The sequence below is a fragment of the Artibeus jamaicensis genome, unplaced genomic scaffold (assembly GCF_021234435.1).
Source record: "Artibeus jamaicensis isolate MK-2021 breed Jamaican fruit bat unplaced genomic scaffold, CSHL_Jam_final scaffold_474, whole genome shotgun sequence".
Classification (NCBI taxonomy): Eukaryota; Metazoa; Chordata; class Mammalia; order Chiroptera; family Phyllostomidae; genus Artibeus; species Artibeus jamaicensis.
In genome coordinates this window covers 2079820-2104214 of record NW_026522046.1, presented here as the reverse complement: position 1 = coordinate 2104214, position 24395 = coordinate 2079820, and the positions used below count along the sequence as shown (strand labels likewise).

The window sequence follows — 24395 nt, the reverse complement described above, 5'->3', positions numbered from 1 at the left end:
AATTTTTTGAAGAATCGCCAGACTATTTTCACAGTGGCTGCACCAGTCTACATTCTCACCAGTAGGGAATGAGGATTCCCTTTTCTCCACAACTTTGCCAACTCTCATTATTACTTGTCTTGTTGATAGTAGCCATTCTAACAGTTGTGATGTGGTAGCTTACTGTAGTTTTGATTTGCATCTTTTTAATAGCTGGTGAGGTTGGTCATCTTTTCATATGTCTGTTGGCCAGTTGTATGTTTTCTTGGGAGAGGTGTCTGTTCAGGTCCTCTGCCCATTTTCTAATTAGATTGTTTGCCTGGTATTGAGTTTTATGGGTTCGTTATATGTTTTGGATATTAAGCAAAGAGGCAATTAACTGAAATGGAGATGATATTTGCAAAAAAATGGCTCCGATTAAGTGGTGGCTTTAGATATGACTTTCTTCAAAGGGTTGTGGGGACATGTAGAGTTAATAGTCATACACACATCCAGGACAGCCAGCATATAATAGGACCTCCATCAGTGATCTCATCCATCTCATCTTTCTTCTGCTTATTGCTCTTTCTTTGTCATTCTTCCTTTTTTCTCTCATTTGTGTCTCTTTTTATTTTTATTCCCATTGATATAACTCCTCATTTTTTCTTTAGATTGTACTGAGGAATGACATATATTTGGGTTACCTGAAATTATTTAGTGACTTAGGTCCCTCCTAGTGATAATAACCATTCATTTCTAGAACACTGATTGAGAATCAGATCTCTTAATCCTCTCCCCAAACTAAGGAGATGAATACTAGTCTTATCTCCATTTCACAAATAAAGGACATGAGCCAAAGACAGGTGATAGAGCTGGAAGTTTCCTTCCCTATCCTCACCCAGCCCAAAGGTCTCCAAAATTATTGTGAATGTCACTCACTTACTCTACAGATACTTTAGATTGTACTGAGGAATTACATATATTTGGGTTACCTGAAATTATTTAGTGACTTAGGTTCCTCAATGCAGGCTATTTGATAGGAACTGCATAGAGTGAGCAGCCCAACAGACACAGTCTCTGACCTCATGGGAAATACAAATGCACTCAGTCCATCTCACTGTCATTGCTCTACCCTCTGCACTATGGTGTCCATTCAGATTTGTCAGTGTCCACGTGGTACCTGTTTCTAAATATCTTACATATAATTCCTTCTTACAAGTGGTGATTAGTAGTATAAAGGGAAATAATCAGGATGCTTTGAGAGAGTGTAATAGGGGGCAAGTTTATATAGGAGTTATCAAACCATCTTTGGATGAGGCATTTGAACCATTGGACAATGGGTTTTCTCAGCTTGAGATGAGACGATGCTTGGCAAAGGCCAGAGCATTCAAGGATATGTAGTTCAATTATGTAGCTGGGCTTTGATCTAAGATCAAAAAGGGACTATTTAATAAGGTGAAGAAGGAGTGATGTTATTCCTTTTGTATTTTCAGAATAGCACTGTGGTTACTGTGCATGGGTGGGAGTGGGGTGCCCATACTATCTTTACATTAGACTGATTCTGTGAAGGGGGGATTCAGATATAAGTCAATCACAAATCACCCTGGTTAGTCTCTTAGGGAAGACAAAGCATGTACTGAAACAATAAAAGTCATGAAGTCCTATATACTGAAGTCTATAGTAAACAGACAGCAAACGTGCTGTGGGTGAGAGGGATGAAAGACCATACTCCGTTTCTCTTAACCAGAAGCCATTGATTTTGATTCCTTCTTGTTTTCTCCATTGGAGAGAACACTCAGAATTTTCCATGCATGCACTGGAAGGCTCTCAAGTATGAAGCAAAACAATTCAATAATGACTTATCTAGTGTCTAGCTTGTCCTTGGCTCAAAAGAACCACACTTCACTTATTTCACTTTATTCCTACCACAAAGATATGATAGGATAGATGAGCTTAAAATACAGATGGCTTGGGGGATCAGTGGAGCTATGTTCAAGTCCCCATTTTATCTCGTCAGCAATATGATCTTTGGAGGTTACCATAAATCTGTGGTGCAGATTGTGTTAGAACACAGAGATGGTTTTGGTGTCCTTGAAGGAAGATGCACTTCATGAAGGTTTCCGGAGAACTGGGAAGACATAGAGGAGCATGAATCAGTTGACTCCCAACATGATAAATACAAACTAGTGTTTCCTGTAGTGGATCCTATTATCAGTAATCATCTCTGAGTTCTGTGGCCACAAAACATTTCCCTGTGGTCACAAAACATTTCCCTGTGGTCTTCCACCCTTCTTCTACCTTGGTCATAGAGTCAGACTGAGAGAGAGAAGAGATGGTATTCCTCAATCCCTCTTTTTACTGAATGATCAAACCTCACCATCTTCTGTGTTACTATAGATGTTTCAGTAAATGTCATTATCTTTAACTTGGAAAAATTATGCCATCAACTATATTTCTCTGTGATGATTCTTACAGGATAGATCACTGGAACAATGAGAAGGAGAGGATTTTGGTGGTCACAAACAAGACTCTCTTGATCTGCAAATATGACTTCATCATGCTCAGCTGTGTGCAGTTGCAGCAAATTCCCCTGAGTGCTATCTATCGCATCTGCCTGGGCAAGTTTGCCTTCCCTGGGATGTCCCTGGACAAGTGAGTGTGATGTCTTAGACTTGGGAGAGTGGTACAGTGGGGGTGGGGTATTTAAGAAAAACAACTACAAAGTTCATTTCAGTTCTGTAAGCTGGGAGTACTCAGGGAACCGTGAAGCTGTACAGTTGAATTCATCGATCACTGAGTTCTTACTTTGTGTTAGGAATACATATTTGAATAAATTTTTGCTCTTTTATGAAAACCTGACAAGTAAATGGCTAAATGTAAGCTGGAAAGAGCTATGGCAGCATGGTAGGAAAGGTTCTCAACCAATTCCTTGGGTAGAGAATCAGCCAAAGAAGGAGAGCAAAAGTTCAAGAACATTCCAAGTGGAAGGAAGAGCATAACCAAAGGAATGGAGGTAGAAAAATGTATAATGCTTTTGGGAATTAAAATAATTCCTGTGGACAAAATCCATGATGACTAATAGCTCTTCTTACAAGAAGTCTCTTCAGATCTTCTCTGAAAGCTTAGTGGAAGAGACATCAACTCCAGTAAGAGATGTTGTGAGTTACCAAGAGACCTGGTAAGGTCTACAGAGGATGGCTGAAATGAGTAAGATCTTGTTTTAGCCTCAGAGAGAGATATTTAGAGCTAGCATTTTAGAAATAAGCCAGAAAGACAGTAGTCTTCCTCTGACCTCTACATTTGAACTCTTCCCATTAAACTGTGGGCTCCTTGAGGGCAGTTACAATTTTTTTTTCTTTAAGCACCTGGTATTGGGACTGGCACATAATAGGAACTGAAAAGTTGTTCTAAAAGAGTGAAAAAAGCAGAGCTTGATCAAGTTATTGGTTTTCCTTACAAAAAACGTACCATATCAAAGAACTATTTTCTAAAAAATTACTTTATTATTGTTCAATTACAGTTGTCTGCATTCCCCCCACCACTTCCCCCCTCCCCAACCAATTCCACCTCCCTCCCTTGCTTTCACCTCCCCCCTTGGTTTTGTCCACGTGTCCTTTATAGTAGTTCCTGAAAACTCTTCCTCCCATTGTCCCCTTCTCACTCCCCTCTGGCTATTGTTAGATTGTTCTTAATTTCAATGTCTCTGGTTATATTTTGTTTGCTTTTTTCTTTTGATTAGGTTCTAGCTAAAGGTGAGATCATATGGTATTTTTCCCTCACCACCTGGCTTATTTCACTTAGCACAATGCTCTCCAGTTCCATCCATGCTGTTGTAAAGGGTAGGAGCTCCCTTCTCTTTGCTGCATAGAATTCCATTGTGTAAATGTACCAGTTTTTTGATCCACTCATTTGCTGATGGGCACTTAGGTTACTTCCACATTTGGCTATTATAAATTGTGCTGCCATGAACACTGGGGAGCATAGGTTCTTTTGGATCAATGTTTCAGGGCTTTTAAGGTATACTCCAAGCAGTGGAATTGCTGGGTCAAAAGGCAGTTCCATTTTTAGTTTTCTGAGGAAACTCCATACTGTTTTCCACAGTGGCAGCGCCCATCTGCATTATTCCCACCAACAATGCACTAGGGTTTCCTTTTCTCTGCATCCTCTCCAACATTTGTTTGTTGACTTGTTTATGGTGGCGATTCTGACCGGTGTGAAGTGGTATCTCACTGTGGTTTTAATTTGCATCTCTCTGATGGCTAGTGATGCTGAGCATCTTTTCATATGTCTCTGGGCCTTCTGTATGTCTTCCTTGGAGAAGTGTCTGTTCAAGCCTTTTGCCCATTAAAAAATTTTTTTTTCTGTCTTCCTGGAGTGGAGTCATGTGAGTTCATCAAGGACCTGTTTTTTATTTACTTTTCAAATGGATGCAATAAGTAAGCAATTAATTTAGTTCACTAACTTATTAAACTGATAGAATTTTCCAAAAATATATGCACATTGTAAGCATATATTTAAGCATCAGAGAAAATGTTTATCTTCAGAAAATATTTCTCTGACTCCAGATTTTTAGTTCTCCAGAATTATCTTTGGATTATAGGTGATAGCAGTTTCAGGGTTTTTTTTTTTTTTTAAAGAAATAGTCTATAAATATATAAGAATTAAAATGTCTTTGTATGGATATATGTGTGTTTGTATACATTTGTAAGTATTGTATACACACAAATTATCACAAATTATTTCACCCAATAAGTATACTTGTCATAAACTGTTCTGCCTTAAGCGATGTTACCTAGTAATATAACTTGGAAAGTTTATTATATAATCACATATAGATCAACCTCAGTCTTTTTAGTAGTTAAGAATATTTCATTTTAAGCTTAATTTTATTTTTTTAAATAGTTAAATTTACTTTTCATTTAGAGTTTACCTTAAGTAAACGTATGCAGCCAGCCTTTCTTTTATCCAAATGGCAGGCTAGATTTATCAACACTATTTATTCAATACTCCACCATTTTCCCTTTATAATATATACTGTACCATGTATATTTCTGTCTACTTCTGTACTCTTCATTTCCCCCTTTACCCATTTATTGAAGTACACTATGCCTTTAGTTATTATAACATTGATTTATGTTTTAATAACTGAGTTACTCCCCTCTTACTTTCTTTTTAAAGAATTTATGTTTGTTTATACATATTTACTTTTCCAGCAGCTTGACTAATTTTTAAAAATCCTACTTTTATTAGAATTTTCAAATATTAAATCAGCCTTGCCTTCCTTAGATTAACACACTTAGTCATGGAGTATTATCACTTTTGTACATTTATGGCTTCGTTTTGCCAACATTTCACTGTGGAGTTTTGTGTCTGTGTTTATAGGGGTATTAGTCTATTATTTTCATTCTTTTGTTATGTCTTGGCCAGGTTTTGGTATTTGAGTTATGCCAGCTTCATAAAACAGGTTGGAAAGTGTTTTCTTCTCTTTTTATTTTCTAAAATATTTTCTATATGAGTGGTAAATTTTTTGAATTTTCAATATAATTTACAAGAAAAATCTTCTGGGCCTGAGATTTTTTGTGGAATAGTTTTTGATGATGGTTATATATTTTTAAAAATAGATATTGGTTGCTTATTTTTCTCTTTGATTTCATGTTAATTTTGGTTAATTGTATTTGTCAAGGAATTTAAGTTTATTTAAGTTGTTATATTTGAAAACAAAGCTGTTAATATTCTATTATCCCTTTAGTGTCTCTAAGACATTAAATGGAATTATTTTCTTTCCTGATATTGGTGATCTGCATTCTCTCTCTCTTTTTTTCTGTTGATTAACTTACCAATTTTGTTATTTTTTAAAAAATTTTATTTAGTTATTTTTCAAGTACAGTTTTTTTGTCTATTTCTCCCATCCCAGTTAATTTTAACAAAACATGCTTTTCACTTTGGTAATTTTCACAATTGTCTCAATTTTATTGAGTTGATTTCTTCAATTCTGTTCTTCATTTCCTTTTTTCTTTTTACTTTTGATTTACTTTGCCTTTTTTTTTTTTTTTTGGTAACTTCTTAATTTGGAAGCCAAAGGCATTGGTTTTAGGCCTTTCTACAGTTCTAATAAGATCATTGAAAGCTATATATTTTCTTCTGAGCACCACTTTGCTGCATCTCACAGATTTTGATGTGTTTTGCTTGTAGTATCATTTGGTTAAAAATGTTTTTACCCAGGCCATGTGGCTGAGTTGGTTGGAGCATTGTCCCATACACCAGAAAGCTGCGAGTTTGATTCCAGACAGGGTACAGACTTAGGGTGAAGTCTCAGTCCCCTGTTGAGGTGTGTACAGAGGCAACCAGTTGATGTTTCTCTTTCACATTGATGTTTCTCTTTCTCTCTCTCTAAAATCAATAAAAGCATATACTCAGGTGAGCATTTATATATATATATATATATATATATATATATATATATTTCTATTGTTTCTTATTATTTCTACTTTGACCCATGAATATTTTAGAAGTGTATTAGCAAATTTCTCAGTATTTTGAGTTTTTCTAGATACTTTAATATTATTTAATTTTAATTTAAAGAATATATTTTTGTTTGAATTCTTTGTAAATATGAGACTTGTTTTATTGACTGAACTATAGTATATCTTTGTGAATATACTGTATGAAGTCGAAAATAATTTTGTGTCTACTGTTCTGTAAATTTTAATTAGTTCATTGTGCTTGATAGTGTTGTTAAGATTATGTGAGTGTTTATTTTACTTTTGTGATTTTACATTATGAATATTGTTATTGTTGAATCTTTATTTTAGATTATAAACATTTTCAATGATCTCATTTAGTGTTTTGTTTATTTTTGGTCTCAGCTGCTGACTATTTCAAAATTTACCTTCTTTTTCTTTGAATTTTCTTCATATATCTTTGTCTATATATATTTTTTACTGTGAATTTTCAGAGTCTCCTTGTTTTCTGATATATTCTTCTATACAGATATGACTGAATTTTTCTTTGTGATCCAACCTGGGTGTCTTTTTTCTTAATTGGTAAGATGAACCCTTTACACATGCTGATGTAACAGTTATGGTCTTAATTATCTCACCTTAATTTTTGTATTATCGTATTTAAATATATATATTAACATATTTTTACATTTCCTTTTCTATCTGTTCAGTGTGTACATATATGTAATATAATGTAATATAGTATATTATATTACAAATTAATTATATATAATATACAATATACTATGTTATATACATAGTACATACCATACTATACTATATAATGTAACATATTATATATAATGTAATATGGTATAATATTACATTATATTACATATTATGTATACATATATATATTTTAACAAGAATCCTTATAGTCTATCTTTTCCTACTGGTGATTCTAAGTGTAACTTAGCACAGCATTTTTAATCCTGTCTTTTCTTAATATCACCTACTGACTCCCTAATATAAACCCATTTACATTGATAGCCCATTTCTACTCCATCATTCATTTATAAGTTGTTTATAATTACACTGTTACTTCAATGATTACTTATTTAAATAATATGCTTCCATTGATGTGCGATCTTAAATAGTGTATTATAAGCCTGCACTTTAAAAAATAAGAAATCTGCCTATTCATACTATTCCCACATTCCGGAATCCTTCACTTTACTTCCTTCATTAGTTTTACCAAGCAAATTCCATTTTTTATGGTATATTTCATCTTATTTCCCACGAGAGACCAGATTATTACCACAGAGAGTTGCTGTAATTCCAGCTCTCCTAATTAACTTGCATTTTATCCAGATTTGCATTCTGGAGTTAGAATGGGGAAGCCTGTGCCAGCAGCTGGCAAGCTGTTAAGTGTTAAAAGGCTGTCTGTGAGTCCCTTGAGGTAGGAACATAGTGTGGCGAAAGGGTGTTTTTTATGTTCCATTTGATTTTTAGCTAACTTTCCCAGAGTTTTGGACTAGGAGTAGAATCCTAGATTTCAGTCACAATTTTACAATTGTTAACTTTGCTTCCTCATTATCAAAGGGTCATTCATATTAGTTGTCATTCTGCTTCATTAGCAGTCTTATTGTAAGCCTCTAATGAGATAGCTTGAAAGAACTTTTTAATAAGCCTCAAAGATATCAGGTGTTAACAAGTTCTGATTTTTCTCTCAGATAAAGGCTTTTGTTAACCTGGGACTAAGTAGATTAATTTGATTATCTTCATTTCCAAGTCAGTTGGCTCTTCTTGGTTGGGTATGAAGTCACCATCATAAGGTCAGAGGTGAGAAAAAGGAGAAAGAGGTGAGGGAAAATCAGCTGCTGACTTCAGAGGAAAAAGCCTGGACTGAGTCCCAGCAAATCCCCTTGTTAGAAGAAAATGCAATGATGTAACATTAGCACCCAATATAGCTGTAGGTGGTAATACTGGCAGTGTTTACCAAGAGCTTTTTACCTCCCCTGTGCCATTGATCTTCAACACCCAATAATAAGTAGGGCTGATTGACTACGTGTTGGAGATGAGACAAGTGAGACCAAAATGAGTTCAGGGATTCAGGAACCATCAGCTAATTAGTATTAGAAATGGGTTTCAAAAGCAGTTCTTCTGATTTTCTGTTTAGTATTATTTTCTTTGAATAAATACTATTTTATTATCTTCTTTCTTTGTCTCTCCCTTTCCCTTCCCTTCCCTTCCTTTCCCTTCTTCCCTGCACATCCCTCTTTTTCTCTATGATCTTGTCTGTCTTATCATCCCCTCATCTCCTCTTTCCTCTTCTCTGTCTCTCTGGGCGACTATCACATCTGTTAATGTAGCTTCTGCTTTTCTTAAGAAGCCACGAAGAGGATTATTGGAACCTAGCAGAACGTGTGCCAGCATATTCCACATACTGGTGCTTACAAAACAGAGATGTTTTGTTTTATTCACTGTCTGCCTTTGGCTTAATGTGAAGGGAGAGGGCTATGGCAAGAGACAACTAAAAGCTGTGGATCATTTATTGCTGAGATGAAGGTAGATTACCTTTGAGTTATAGCATTCCCGAGAGACAAAACCAGGAATTGGTGAAAGGCCTGGTTTATCCTCCAGGGTACTAGTTGCTGGTATATATCTTTTGTTGTTCTTTATCTGAGATGCAAATCCCAAATATTACTTCTATCCTAATTAAATTCATTCCCAGAATTTAATTAAAAATCAATTTTATAATGCTGTTAAGTCTATAACCTCCCCCCCCCCCAAAGTGGGGGAGGTAGGTGAAGACTAGGCTTCTATTAGAACTAAGCATAAAGCTATGACTAATTGTAACCATACCAAATTTTTTCTGTTTAAGTTTGGACAAGTCACTTTACTTGAGCTCTCAATTTCCAGTCTATAAAATGTGAATAATAATAAATCCTTGCAAGGTCTTAGTCATAGTTCATTGTAGATTTAAATGATAGATGTAAAAGTGTTTTGTAAATTGTAAAGTGCTAAATTAAAGTTAGTAGTCACTTAAAGAGTTCTAAAATTCATATTTACTTGTCAAATCTCCCCAGTCCTATTTTTTGATATGCCCACAATAGGAAATGTTGAGAAAACTGTGACTCTGAGTGGTTAAGTGACTTGTAAGTAATCATGTAATAGATAGGGGCGGGTCGGAAACATGAAATCCTTTGATTTCAAATCCCCCGTTTGTAATGCACCTAATTTCTATTAGTTCTCAAATGTACTGTAGTTTTCAGGGTCAGTGGGCCCCCTCCCTTTACCTCTGCTCCTACCCGAACTCTGTGAGGATGAGGTAGAGTGCAGATGGTACTGCACTTCCAGAGCTGGTCTGAGTGGGGTCTCCTGGGACTCAGCCCTAGGCTGTCTTCCGAGTGACGCAGAGCTCTGCACAGCAGTCCTTGCCTTGGTCTTCTCACTGTAAACTCCAGAGGGTTAATAGTATCTATCTAATTAGTCTGTGTTGAGGATAAAAGAAGATAATACCTATATAAAGTTCTTAGGCAAAATCTGGTAAGTAGTAAGTATTAAGAGGATTCAAGGTTTTATAATAGGTTGAGTAGAAAGACATGGTTCACTGGTGTAGGATTCAGGGACCTAGATCCTGATCTACTTTCTTGATGTAATTCTCTCTGCTGAATCTCTCTGTTTCCTCATTTTTTATATCCCAAAGATTTTTTTTCTTGAAACCCTGTGTATTTGTGGTACTCCTCTACTGGTATAGCAATTTTTCAAAATGCATTCATTTTAGAGGGCTAAATGATTTTACCTAATGAATTACTGTTGTGAAAAAATGTCTCCAGAGAGGTTTTCTGCTGGAAGATATTGTTGTTGTTACATTGATTTGCCAACAAAAGCTGAGTGGGAAGGTCAGGCCAAGAAACACCTTCCTGCAAAATAAGCATCCTGCACTTTTCTTTCCTTATGAAATTTGCACTGTGTAAAATGTAATGGATAGGCAATGCCTCAGAAGTGAGGCTTGGGAAACTGCCTATGGTGGTCACCACCGTTCCCTACATAGAGATGCTGGCGAAAGCAGGAGCTGGGAGCCGCCCCCTGTTGACGTAATGTCAGCACCCAGAGGACGGAAGGAGGGCATTCCAGACATTACTCCACCACCTCAGCCTTGCTCTCTTAGGTCCAAAGGCTCATGCCCCCAGAGTTCTAATTTGGCCTCTGTTCCTCAGAAAAGAGCTTCAAAGGCCTCTGCTCTCCTCTGGGTGAAATCAGCTTGTGGCCCAGGCCGATTCTGCTGGCTTCGCGTCTGTCGGTGTGTTCTAATCACTGTTATAAGTGTGGTTCTGTGGAACACTTTGTAAAATATTTTCTATTGCTCCAGCAGTGTCTCCTGTCTAGACAATCTAATTACGAGCGCAGAGCAAACAGCTGAAGTGTATGCCACCCCCAAGGGTGGCCTAAGTCCAGGAGTGGGGGAGGGAGGACAAGGGGAGGGGGTGGAGGGTATTGGTTCCTTTTTGTTGACTTGACCAGAAAATTGAGCCCTCTAAAGGAGTTCAGCTAACTTTTAATTAAAAAGAAACGATCTGGTGGAAGCTGGCATTTTGTTGTGTTTCCAAACTCAGTGGGAGGATTAAAGGCACTGATTTATTTTCCTCCAATCACATCTTTTTTATTGGCTTCAAAGGTAGTTTGTGGTCTTTGCTTAAAAAAGAAAAGCCACTAATTTAATAATCTGCCCTTTCATCACCATTCTGAAAATAAAAAAAGGCCATTTAAAGGTATGTTCTTTCCCAGTAGTATCTGATTTGGTGAATCTTTTCTGCGCCTGGCCCGGTGACAGACCTTGTGTATGACAAAGTGGCATAGACTATCCCTGAGATAGTCACATGCTTGCAGGATCTCACACACACACACACACACACACACACACACACGCGCGCGCGCGCACGCGCGCTTGCTTTAACCAGGCTTTGGTTAGTGCTCCAGTGGAAAGTCAACAGTCTCATGGGCACAGAAAGGGGGAAAGTATTTCTATTGGGAGTTGTTGGAAGGTCTTATGGAGCAGATGAGATCTGAGCAGATCTTATAGGGTGAGCAGAATTTGGACTGAGAGATAAAGAGGAGCAGTGTGACCCAGACAGAAGTAAACAATGCCCAGCTGGTGCGATCATGCCCACTCTCACAGGGGGCTGGGTCCCAGATGCTGAGAAGATAGAGTTGAAGTTTCTGAACTTCTACCATATCTATGGTTTTAAACAATAATAATCTGAAGAGCTTGGGTTTTAGTTCTACTAGGTTTTAGCTCTACCTTTAGTTGAAGGTTTGGGGGAGGAGCCTAAAATGATTGGCATTTTTCTTCAGGAAGACGGGTAGCAACGCTGTAAGAGATGGTTTGGAGAAGACGGAAACTATAGGAAAGGGCTGACCACGGAAGAGATTCTCTAATTGTAGAATCAGGAAATCATAAGGACCTGAACTGGGTTGGTAGGTGAGGAAAGGAGGGTACAGGTATGAGAAGACTTGGCTGGAGTGGAATTCCCAGCATGTGATGACTGGATTGGGTTTTTCTGATGTGGGATAGGCAGGAGGAGGGATGGGCAGGGAGGCTGCAAGTGGAAGATGAACTTAATGTTTATCGAGTGAGGTGCTGGACAGTCTATGAAAAAAGAAGATGGTTGGGAGAAACTAGTGACACAACTAACATTTATTCAGCACTTCCATCACCAGATGCTGTGCCAAGTATTGTGATACAATTGTGCTGGGTGAGAGAGTTTTTTTTTTCCCTCGTGGAACCCATAGTCAAGGAGGCAATCAGGCAGTAATCAAATAATCATACTGGTAGGTTTAAAATGAGAACAATAGTGGTGCTTTGAAGTAACTATAGGAAGTGTATGAATTATCTATTGCCATATAACAACCTACCTCAAAACTTAGAACTGTAAAATGACAGAGATTTATTACTTGGCTGTTTTTGAGTCAGAAATATGGGTGTGACTTAGCTTCATCCTCTGGTTCAGGATCTCTCCAAGGCTTCAGTGAATGTGTCCCCAGGGCTATGGCATCTCAAAGCTGATCCAAGGGGGGTCACTGAGCCTGGCCATGTAGTTGTGGGCAGGCTCAGGTCCTCACTATAGTTTGGCCAGAGAGAACTGATCCTACCACGTGACCCTTTCCCTAAAGCTACTGACACCATGGCTACTGGTTTCATGCAGAGGGAACAAGGGAGGTCAAACAAGATATAAGCTATAGTCTTCCAGCCACCAAATCTTGGAAGTGACAGCTCATCCCTTCTGTCCCACTCCATTCACTAGAGGCATATTGCTAAATCTGGCTCATACTCAATGGGAGGCTGCCCCATGAGGGCATGAATATCAGGAAGTAGACATTATTGGAGGTCATCTGAGAAGTAGCCTTCTACATGAAGGCTATCAGAGCATTTATTATAGGATTTAGATTTAAATTGGAGGGCAGAGATCAGGGAAGTTTTCTCTGAGGAAGGGATTCTGGAGCTGGGATTAGAAGGATGAGTAAGAGTCAACAAGGCAAAGGGGGTTATGGAGAAAATGTTTCAGGAGGAGGAAGAATATGCACAAAGAGGAGAGGGAGCCTGGTGTTTGTGAGGAACTGTAGTCAAGCTAACAGGACCTACTAAGTCTGAAGGGCCTGAGACACTGATGTGGAGATGAGTTATGTTTTTAGATGTTGATAAGCTATGGTGTTGTGGAGGAGTTAGAGTATTTCTGCTTTTAACCGTCACTGCACTGCCATTCATTAGAGAATTGTGGGGGCAACTTTGCCCGCAAAGTACCCCCATCTGCCACGGATAAAAGTGAAACTACCAAGACATGATCTGCTTGGGGAGGAAAGGTGACAGATCCCTCAAAGGGGAAGGGCCAAGAGCCTTTTCCTCAAGGGGCTTTTATTGGGTTCATTTGCACAAGAATACAGGTAAGGATCAAACAATAGATGGCATTTAAAGAACCATGAGGGCTTATTCTCAGTTAGGGTGAGATAGCTAAAGAGCCCCTAACACTTTGAAGAACAAACTTCTTGCTTAGACCCTTATCATTTAAATGAAAATATTTTAAACAAAGCAGGTTTCACAGGATTTTTACATATTCTCTCTTAGGCCTGATGACCCCAGAAAACCCGCCCTTTCCAGCATAGGGCTGCACTGCCTTCCCTATCATAGGTTTTCAGGCTTAAGTGGACTAGAGCCAGGAAGTGCTTCTCCCAGATGGAAATGGGGGCTCCAGCTATGTCACAATAGCTGGGGGATGAGAGTCCATCACTCCCTCTTTGTCACAGACCCCCGGCCCCCACCAAGTCCTTCCATGATGTCCTCCCAAGTGATTGTGTCTGGCCTAGGTTGCCCCTCCTCTGAGGGGTCTTACCCTCTTACCCGTCTCTGACTATCCAACCATGCATTGGTGGCAGGGGAGGAAGTAGAAGTAGCGCTTGCTACCAGACACAAGCTTTGTCTCCTTAGTGGCTCACAGCCGGAGGTCGCTCACTCAGCCTTAGCCATGGGGGGTAGTTACAACTCCTGAAACCAGGCAGAGTGGTTCCCAACAGAAAATGAAGGGGTTCACAGTGAAAATTAGTTTCAAAGTCTTTACTCTGAACTGTGAGACTGTCTCAGAAACTGCTAGGAAATAGATCTGATTCAGTGTATAAAATGAATAAAATTGCCCACTATCTCTTAGGATAATTACTTATTGTGTAATGAGATAATGTTCATAAATCACCCTGGGCTTATTGGGGAAAGGTATTATAGAAACACAAGGCTTTATCAGTGATGATGGAAATAGCTCTGGGGGATTAAAATCAGATGTGCACCTTGACACTATGACATTTTACTCCAAACTAAGAGAACTGCTGAGTTCACCCGAGTTCTTGAGAAATGTTTTAAGTTAAGAAGTAGAGGGAGCAGGATGCTGGGAGGTGATTGGAATGGGTAGAGGCAGGGTGGGGATTGGGGAATTGATCTTTTTAGTTCTTTCATTCTAATAAAGAAGAACACTGGCCCTTGTTAATCCTCATTAAATGAATATGACTCCTAAAAGATGCAACATGAAGACTCTACTTCTGAGTTGGGAATAAGAAAATCTGAATTCTCATTCTTATTCGGTCTTCAGTTTTCTATGCATCCTTGAAAGAAAATTGTTTCCCCTCTCAGGGCCTCGATTTACCCAGTGTAATATGAAAGGGTTAAAATAGGTGATCTTTAAGGTCTTAGCCATCTTATGGGGCAAGAATTGACCAAAATTTTATGTTCTTTCCAGGTTCATTCCCATGAAATAAAAACCATAAGAATTCCTTCTTGGCAGTCAAGGGATACTATAACCAACCAATGACAGTTTTTGTTCTGGGAATGTTTAACACTGGCAGCAGAACTTGAACTTTTGTGAATTTATTTTGCAGACTCAGGGGAAAGATAGACTTAATATTCGATTCTCTTTTCTTTTAGCTTCAACTGATATATGCTCCTTCCTCCTCTTTTTTGTCCCCTTGCTCTTCTTTTATTCTGGACTTAGCCCTATATGTCATATTTTTATATCATATCATTCATCATTTGTTTATTAAAATCATCTAGTCAGTTATGTAATAGGTGAAATTATTCTTCATTTAGGTGTGCCAAACTACTAGAATATTCATCCAACAGAGTGTTTACCTCACCAAAGAAGGTATATATGTATATATATATATATATCTTTTAAACACAAAGCAAAATATTTTCATTCGGTGGGAGTGAGGTGAGAGGTTATTAAGAGTCCAGTGTGTTGTCTTTCCTGAGGAGTAACTCCCTAGCTTCTCAGCCCTTTCTTCCCCACATCTCTCAGTAAATAAAGTGATATAGCATGGTACTTTTCTCCCCAAATTTAGCATTATTTATGAAACATTACTGCATTCCATAGGACTCAGGAGACAAAGTCCTGGGAATAACTGAAGTTCAGGAAAACTGGTCAATGCACTGGGTCATCCAGTAGCCAGACCAGCACAGGCCTGTGGTGGCAGTACAGTGCGCTCACCAAACAGTGACAGAAGTTCGACCTTAACAAACATTCAGAATTTTAAGTCTATACATCTTAAAAGAAACTATTTTAATTTCAGTATTTGTGAGACTTTTCTGCTTTTTCATTTAGGGTTGTTAGTGTTTTGACCTGCAGGTGAGTAGAGAGGCCATAATCTTCACAGTGCTGGCGTCACAGAGTCTTAGTATGGCTGTGCCTGGCAGTGAGTAGTAGTGGAACTGGAAGTGAAGTGAGCCCTCTCTTCTGAAGAGTGACATCAGGCGAAAGAGTTGTGACATGATCGTCTCATCTTCTCCTTCCACTCAGGCAAAAAAGTAAAAGCTTTCACCTTCTCTGAAGAGCAGCTTCAGGCATGAGTAAAAGACATTCAATTTTCTTTTTCTACCTTTTCTCATCTCCCTTAGAATCTTAAAAATTCTGTCTTTAGAACTTAAATTAGTCCTCAGAGTAGAAGAAATATCTGTTAAATGCAAATGGCATGTAGCAATGTTCTTTTATTTTTTCATCTAAAAGGACCCCTAAGTCGTCAGAGGCAGCCATTTACGTAACTGAAAAACTTCATTTTTAAGGCTCTCTTATGAGGCTAAATGTCTCCATTTGTCTAAGTTCTGGTCAATAGAATGTAAGCAAAAGCAATAGGAGGTTTTTTTAGGAAGATCCCTCAAAAGACAAGGGAGTACTGTCTGTATCTTTCTACTTTCCCCTCCTTCTACCTGTATTGTGGGTGTAATTCTCAAGCCACCATCTTGGACTATGGATCCAAGGAGCAAACCTAAGGGTGGCAGAGGAGGAAGCTGGAAGGAGCCTGGCTTCTGCTCCTGCACTGATTACCTCTGATCTTCTTTTGCCAAGAGAGAATTTATGCTTCATTTTAATTGGAATTTTTCTGTTATATGCAGCCAAACTTCATTCTAATTAATAGAGCCAGAAAAGAAGAAGGGGTTCTGCCATCTCCTGAAGGTTAGGGATGGTGAGAATGGCAGTTCTGTGTGAGGGAATGTTCATATGATTTAGGATTCCACAGACCATGGTTCCAATCTCAGATCTTTCGTTTTTTGGCTTTGCTGTATCACTTCTGTGAGGCCTGTATTCTTATCTAAAAAATGTAGTTAATAATGTTCTTCTTGGTGCAATTGTAGGGCTTGAAAAAATGAACATAGCCAGTGACTTTCACAAGTGCTTCTATATTAGTTTTTCTCCCCCCATTTGCTCTGCCTTTATAAGGAAGGTGGCTCTTACAGATATTCTTCAATGTATCACAAAATGCTAAGAGATAGCTACTCCCTGAGAAGCTACAGAGTCACTGAGAGGGGGAAATTAGGACTACAGGTCTGTGCTGTAAGTTTAATAGGAAAGGAGTTCCAGTAATTCACTTAACTCAAGGCCTTTAAGCCAGAGACAAACTAATGGAGAGCTAGAGCCCATTTTTTGATGGGAATAGGAATTTGATGAATTGGTTTGTGAGTACCTGTGCCCTAATTAATTGGAGATTCAAGGTCTGTTTCTGTGAGTAGAGAATGCACATGTTAAAATGCTCTTAGGAGCAACAAGGTATACACCAATTCAGACCAAGCAGGAAGTGTATAGAGTCAAAAAGGGGTGAGTCTATAGATACACATAGAGAAGTGACCTTAAACCTACCTAAACACCTAGGGTTATATTTTATACTATTTGATGATGAGCTAGCAGGCCAAGGAAGCTAGTTCTAATGCAAAACCTAACTTATAATTAAGAACATTAGGTAATTAATATTTATTAACTTTTTAATTAAAAAGTTGTTTTAACTGTTTTATTTAGTTACAGTGATTGTGTGTTTTCCTTGTGTCTTTTCTCCTTCACAATAAATCTGATATTGCTGCACCCAGATTCTGGAAACAAGGTTTAGTTGTAGTAGTTTTAATGAGGTCATTCAACAAATGGAGGACAATGACCATGTAGTCTCTGCAGTAAAATAGAGATGAGTTATACTGTATGTTGGTCTTGCCCTTAAATAGCCTGAGATCTAATTGGGTATAGTGAGAGTGAAATATATAGAAAACAAATTTTCATATAACACATAGCATGACAAACCCTAAAAGAAAGACAGAAACAACATATTTTGGCAGCACAGATGAGCCAATTATTTTTTAAGGGTAGTCATTGTTGCTAAAGAGACAGCATACTGATAGATATTGGCAGAAAATGGTAAGATGCTTCATACACTGAGGAAAGAGTATTATCAAAAGATGTGATAATGCAAAAGTGTGAAAAGTTGTTTTAGAAACTATGATGAGTCTTCTGATTGAATATAGGGAGAGTGCAGGGAGAGAGGAAGGAGGGAGAATAACCTGCTCACAGACAGGGTATAATAGCAGGATATGGAGGTTTTACATATTTTCATTGGCTAATGGGAGTCCTAAAGATTCCAGAGCAGAGAGGCTTTATGCATCTTTGTGTCCCTGCAGCTGGTAGCACAATACTAGTTTGTGGCAGGCACATTCTGTGTGCTCAATAAATGGATGATAAATGATTAAAGCAGGTAGTCATGTGTGAGATGAACTGGGGCACAGAATAGTTTGATCATATTTTTGAGTCACTGCTGGTGAGAGGTATCGGATGCCAGACCTAAGTATGGAATGAGAAGGTCATATATGAGATTCTGAGTATCATCCTCTTGTGTTCCCAAACTCTAATGGTGAAAAGTCACTTGAGATTTACTTGGATGGGGATGAAGTCTGAAAACAGAATTGCCTTGGGGTTTATGGACTTACCATCCTCAGCAAGGATCAAGTTACATCACATACTCTGATGAACTGGGCAGCAGGCAAGGATTTTGTCATGCATGCTCTTGACTTTGCCTTTGGGGAGCTGTGCCAAGAATGCCCTGGATTTGATCTTGGGTGTGGTGCTGTCCACTCACTCATAATGCCCAGGGAGGCGTGTTGACAAGGATGGGTGGATGGTAGGGGATTGCTGAGCTATTTCTTGGCAAATATCTGGGAGGAGGCGTTCCCCAAATGCCTCAATCCTGTTATTTTTGAGTAATGGACTGAACCCAGGTGCTTGATTGGACAGGGCCACTCCCAATTTCTTCTAGATAAATATTTGGTTGCCAGGAGGTTATATTTAAATGAAAATACCTCCTCAGGAAGTTGTTGCCTAAGAATTCCTGCAGAGGGCAGGATCCCATCCCAGCTGGGAAAGGCTTGAGAACCAGCCCAAAACTTAAACTGTACTCACTATGTACTTAGTGTATGGGCATCCAGTTTGAGGTTCTACAAATGTCTCCTGCTCCAACTGACAAGAAAAGCCACCAGTTAGATACACTGTTCTTCTTTAGGGAAATGCTCCTGGTCTTTACCGTCATCATGGCAGGATTCTGAAGCACAAATGGAATCCAAGTCAGGGATTTGGCTTTAAAGAGAGAAGCTAGTTCTGTGAAAAAGAGCCTAATCCTTTCTGGAATCTAAAGCACAGAGTCTGGGAAGCTAGGGAATTTGGATATTTTAGACATAGGGAATCTTAACTTTGCCCTTGCTACTTGTAATTAACATTTAAATATTGGCTTTTTAGTCCCCATCAATTTAGCTTTTCTGCTCTCCCTATGGAAAGAATCCTTTTATGTATTTTCCTTCTATTGTCATGAATGAGACTATTAGGACTCAGCAATTAAATCTTATAACTGTCTTTTTGGATTATGTTGCTTTAGAAATGACCCAGTTAACATCCTCAGTATTTTTTAAAGAAAAGAATACAGAACAAAATACAAATAAAAACAGAACAACAACAAAAATGGCATAAAACAGAACACAAGTGAAAAGACTGTTAACCTAACTCTCTGGGTTAAAGTTCAGTGTTTCTGTCCCTTCTATCAAGATTTATTCTAATAATTTTCTATAACAACATGTGGCATTGAAGTCTCATGCATGTGACTCTCTGTGATTTTCTGAATCATCTCCTAGTCAACAGCTACACATTATTTTGTTTTTGTTTTTGTTTTTGTTTTTAACTCTTTGGATCCCCTTTCTTTAGGGGTTGCTCTAATATCCACTGACAGATTACTCAGAAAAAGGAGATCTTACTCATGTGCAGCAGCTTACATTCAAGTGATAAGGGGCTTGTTTAGCAGACTGGCTTGAGCTCAAGGGCTGTGTGGGTATGTTCCAGTGAGAACCCACCCAGAGTAATAATAGGGACCTGAGGGACACATGGCAGAAAGTCAGAGTTCAGGACTATTTATTCTAATTCATTGCAAGGAAAAAAAAACCAACTCTGTTACCTATGATGAGTTTAAATTCTTCCGTGGTGCTATCATTATATTTTAACAAATGAGAATAATGAAAGTAAACAGAAGCTGGAAGGGATTTTAGTGTCTGGCTCGATCTCCCACATTTTGCAGATACACGCTGTGGTCTTGGGGGACTGTCGCCAACACATGCAACGATAAAGCTGAGAGTGAAACTTAAACATGGGTGAACACCTAAGGAGGGTATTTATTCATTGACCTAAATATTTAAGTTCTAGTGTGTTTATGTTTTCTTCTCCTTATGGCATCAAAGAACAGGGAATCTGATCTTTGGACGCATCTGGGGAATGGAGCACTGATTAGGTGGATAGCAGATGCATAACTAGAGTTTTGACTCTCTATAAATGAGCTGCCTGAACTTGGCTATTACTATTTTCTTTTTTATCTGGACTTCTATTTTTAAAATACCTGTAGAATAATGAGAGCACAATTTATGGTCTTGTGGTAGCCATCAGAACAAAAATAAAAAATTTGAATTTTTATCTGGATACATTTAAAATAATAATAAATAATGCAATGAAGAGGGAAAAATAGTGTAGGTGGCTTTACAGAAATTATATTGTACCTTATGGAAGAAGACATAGCTAGATATCAGTGTCAGGAGTTTTGAATTTGACTCAATCCCAGAATTTAACCCCTCATACTTCTGTGTATTGTCATTACAGTGGAAAAAGTTTTTCAAAAAAGGTTTCCCTCCTTGCTTCTTGAAATTTTTAAATAACTATTTCTTTAAATTCTACTGTTCTGAAATCCATGCAATTCCCCTGGGCAGTTGCTGGGTGGCAGCAGAAGTGTTGAAGTGGTGGCCCATGGACAGAGCAGAATGGCAAAGGGGTAGTATTCATGTTCAGTTGGCACTGAATGTGTGTCCTTGTCCTCACAAGTGACACAGATGGGACTGGGTTTGGATTGACCAGTAGTAGGGGAAACTTTTCTTTTCTTATTGTTTGTCATTGGTCACTTGAAAGGGGTGATAAGTAATTACAGTAGCCACTGCAATTTATTAAACAGCCATTGTAAGGTGGATACTGTATTAGACTCTCCATACATGTCATTGTAAATTCAAATGTCACCACTAGTGAGGTGTTATTATCCCCACTTTGCAGATGAGGAAATAGATGAAGAGAAAGATCAAGCAACCGACTCAAGGGCACAAAGCCAGCCAGTGCTTTACCTGAGATGAAACACAGATCCTTATAACACCAAAATCCATTCTTTTCCTTCCACAAAACAGTTGAATAAGTATAGATAAAGGCAACAAACAAAAATCTCATCACTGTTTTTGAGGTGAGTGAATCAGTGGGAGTGGAAATGTCAGACACATTTAAGCTAGACAGAAAATAATAATGCCAGCAATTAGTTCTTAGTAGCCTGAAATCTGCAAAGCCTTTCCACACCACTTATTTGGATTCACACATATACACATGCACACACACACTACCATAGTAAATGCAGGGAGGTGGTTAATTTTGACTTTTACAAATGAAAAAACTTAGGTCACTTGAAGATGAAGTCACCTTAAGGAAGTTCTCGCTAAATAGTGCAAAACTGGGTCTCCTGATTCTCCAGGCTCAGACATTCTCACTACACCATGCAGCCTTAAAGAGATGGGTTTATTCTCTACACTGGAAGTCCTTTGAGATAGATGGATAGTCTTTAGGCCTTCCAGCACAGGGTGGAGACAGTCCCCATCAGACTGAAGGCCCTCATCTCTCAGCACTGGCTAATTCCTGCCTACACTTCTCATAATGCCTGTTTAAGCTGCAGCTGTTTCCAGAGTCCTGCACATGGGGGATGTCTCTCTGAGCTCGCCCATCATGCACATAATGAAGCTGTGAATCTGCTGCTTCTTCACCAAAGGCCCTGAATTGGTGTCAATATTCAGACAAACCTCGCTAAATGATCCCTAGTAGAAAATAGAAGTGAAGGTAATTTAGACATCTTGGATACTTGCATGTTCATGTTTTGCATTATTTATTTTTGGATAGAATATAGATAAATTCTTTTCAAATCTTGAATATCTGAGATTGTGTTAGGAAACTTCTGGACCTTGAATGGACGTGAGAGATTGTCTAAGATCCTAAGAGGGAGAGTTAGTAATGTAAAGTCAAACTTATGTACAGAGGCATGAAGGACTGGGATGTCCTGACCCTGCACGAAGAAGCTCGGACTTAGGAAATAAGCATATGTGGATTTGAATCCAGTTGTATGACAGCAGGTTAAACACTTGATGTCTCCAAGCCCTAGTCTCATCTTTAAAAATAGATATAATAATATCTGTTTTGCAGGGGAATTGGTCAGTCTAAAAGAACTCATGTATTCAAAAGCTTAATGTAGTGCATATGTACTTTGCCTTTTTTATACAAGCTGATTCCCCAATGCCTTTCATTTGGTTTGGATCTAATAATATAATGTATTACTGAGTTTACAGCACAGATTACCCACATGACTTATCACAAGTACAACTCAGTCCTTGATGAAAAAATATCATGCAGCCAATCTCTTTATAATTTATTCACATCATAAGTTAACCATGTTATAGCATGCTTTTGCCATATGTAGTTTGAGCATCTATTATTACATTTGGGATCTGCTTTGACTTGTAGCCCTGAACCTGTATAATTAAGTGTTATATTATAGCGGGCTTCACAGCATTGGGTAATGAAAAGAATTCTGGCCTTGTAATGAGGGGAATTTTGTGCCAACTCTACCAGGCACCAGCTGTGTGATTATAGATACCTCCTTTTGAGGCCTAAATATGAGCATTTTAGTTCAGGTAATCTGTAAGTGCTGATCAGTTTTAAGATTTGATTTTGTTGTTGGTGTTGTATTTTCTTTTACTGGTGTATATTGAGACCATAGTTTATTAAATCTGTATAATGCTTCTAGTGGGGTAGGGACAAGTGATTCAATAGTAGAGGATTAAGCTGAATTCCTAACCATGGACCTCTCCTGCTTAATTGGGTATATATTTTTTTTGTTATTTTGTTTGTTTGTTTTTTGTACACTGCAAGGGCTTAATACTAAATAGGATCAGCAAGTTCATTAGTCAGCTTTGGCAAGGATGGACCTTAATAAAGTACCCCAGGTTACAGGAAGGTGGCACTAGAGACTCTTGTCTCAGATAAATGAGGCCTGGGCTCTGGAATGGAATAGTCATAGGTCTTTAAATTAGAGACCACCAAGGAGGCATGTTCTCTCCAGTTACCCTGTTAGGTGATTATCCAGCCTCTGTTTAAAGGTTTCTGGAAGAAGAGAATTCACTACTTCTTCTCTTGCCTGTCCCACTCAGGGAGGCTCTGCTTTGAATGGTCTTTCCTGTATTGAGTTGAATTAAGCTCCTCTTGTATCTTTCACCTCTTGGTCCTAGTATTTTTCTCTGTTGCTGCACAGAATCAAGACTCAGCTCATAAATTCAATGACTCTTTAGCTCCTAGTATATGTCAAACACTGAGCTGAGCTCTGGAGAGATGACATATCACATCTTTCTCTCTAAGGGTTTACAGTATGGTCAGAGAGACAGAAAAGTACAATGTCAGGTAGAGTATGATGTCCCTTCCTGCTGGATGTAGACATGGGGAAGGACAAGGGCAGGAAGGATGCCCTATAGGGTTTGAAAGTCCAAGTGCTCATGTCCTCCTTCACCTATAATTTCAAAAGTCATAGCAAGTCTCAGGGGAGTTGAGCTGTAATCCCAGTTTTGCTGTCATTGTCTCTGTGAAATAATGAGTAATTCAATCCATTTCCCATAGCAGAGGCTGCCCATAGCATCTTCTCATGATATTAGTCTTCCACACTTTAAAAGAAATAATTGACACACGTATCTGATGAATCTGGCCCAGGATTTCCTCCTCTTTATTTTTGCTCCTCACTGGTCAGCCTAGAGCAGAAGAGCAGTACTTAATTCTCCTTGCACCTGAGCCTTACCTGGTCACACTGAGCCCCATCTTCCATGCTATTGGGCCTACATTGTGGTAACCTTTACCTTTGGCCTACAATGTTTTCAGCAATTATTAAATTAAAAGCACACTTAGAGAAAACCCACAGAAATTTTGAACGTGCCCAGGCAAATTGAAAGTTGTCCTGGGATCTTTCCATTGACCAGTACAAAAGAGATGACTAAGGCAGTGTCTGCCCACTCCTATGTGGAAATAGTGTTGTGTTTGTCTGAAAGCCAGTGAAAAATGTATGTTGAAAATGGCCTGATGACAGGTTATTTGTACCCCAAATGCCTTGATACTTCAAGTTCTTTACTTTTAAATTCATACACTGTGGTTTTTTTCACTGACCCTTGAAGGGATTTAAAAAAACCCAAAAAACAGAGAATGACCCAGACTCAGGGCTCTGAGGGGTTTGTTACTCCCATCTACTTCAGTTGCCCCCTGTTAAGTGTTTTTCTTTTTTATTTTATTCTCTGTTTTTCCTTTTTTTTGCAGCTAAAGTGAAATGAAAATACTGGGTGAATGGGGCATCTCACAAGCACTGGAAGGGAAATCCCTTAATGATGAGATGAAATCCAGCCTCTAAGTTCCATTACATAAAATGTTTTCTTTTCTTTGGAATAGGAAAATGAATCTAATTGTCCTTGTTCAGCTCTTCTAGATAAACTTCAAGGCCAATGGCAAGTTTTCTTGGGATTATTTGCTATTATGCAGAATTTAAATCAGAACATGGACTCAA

At 38.4% G+C, this 24395-nt stretch overlaps 1 protein-coding gene across 3 annotated transcripts in view; it reads left to right on the top strand.

The window, feature by feature from the left end:
* TPRG1 (tumor protein p63 regulated 1) overlaps positions 1 to 24395 on the top strand; it is a 202822-nt gene that overhangs the window by 122533 nt on the left and 55894 nt on the right. For all 3 annotated transcript variants that reach the window (XM_053657560.1, XM_053657561.1, XM_037131766.2), the window contains one exon: positions 2434 to 2610. In XM_053657560.1, the coding sequence (XP_053513535.1) occupies positions 2434 to 2610 (177 nt within the window). The remainder of the gene's footprint in view (positions 1 to 2433; positions 2611 to 24395) is intronic.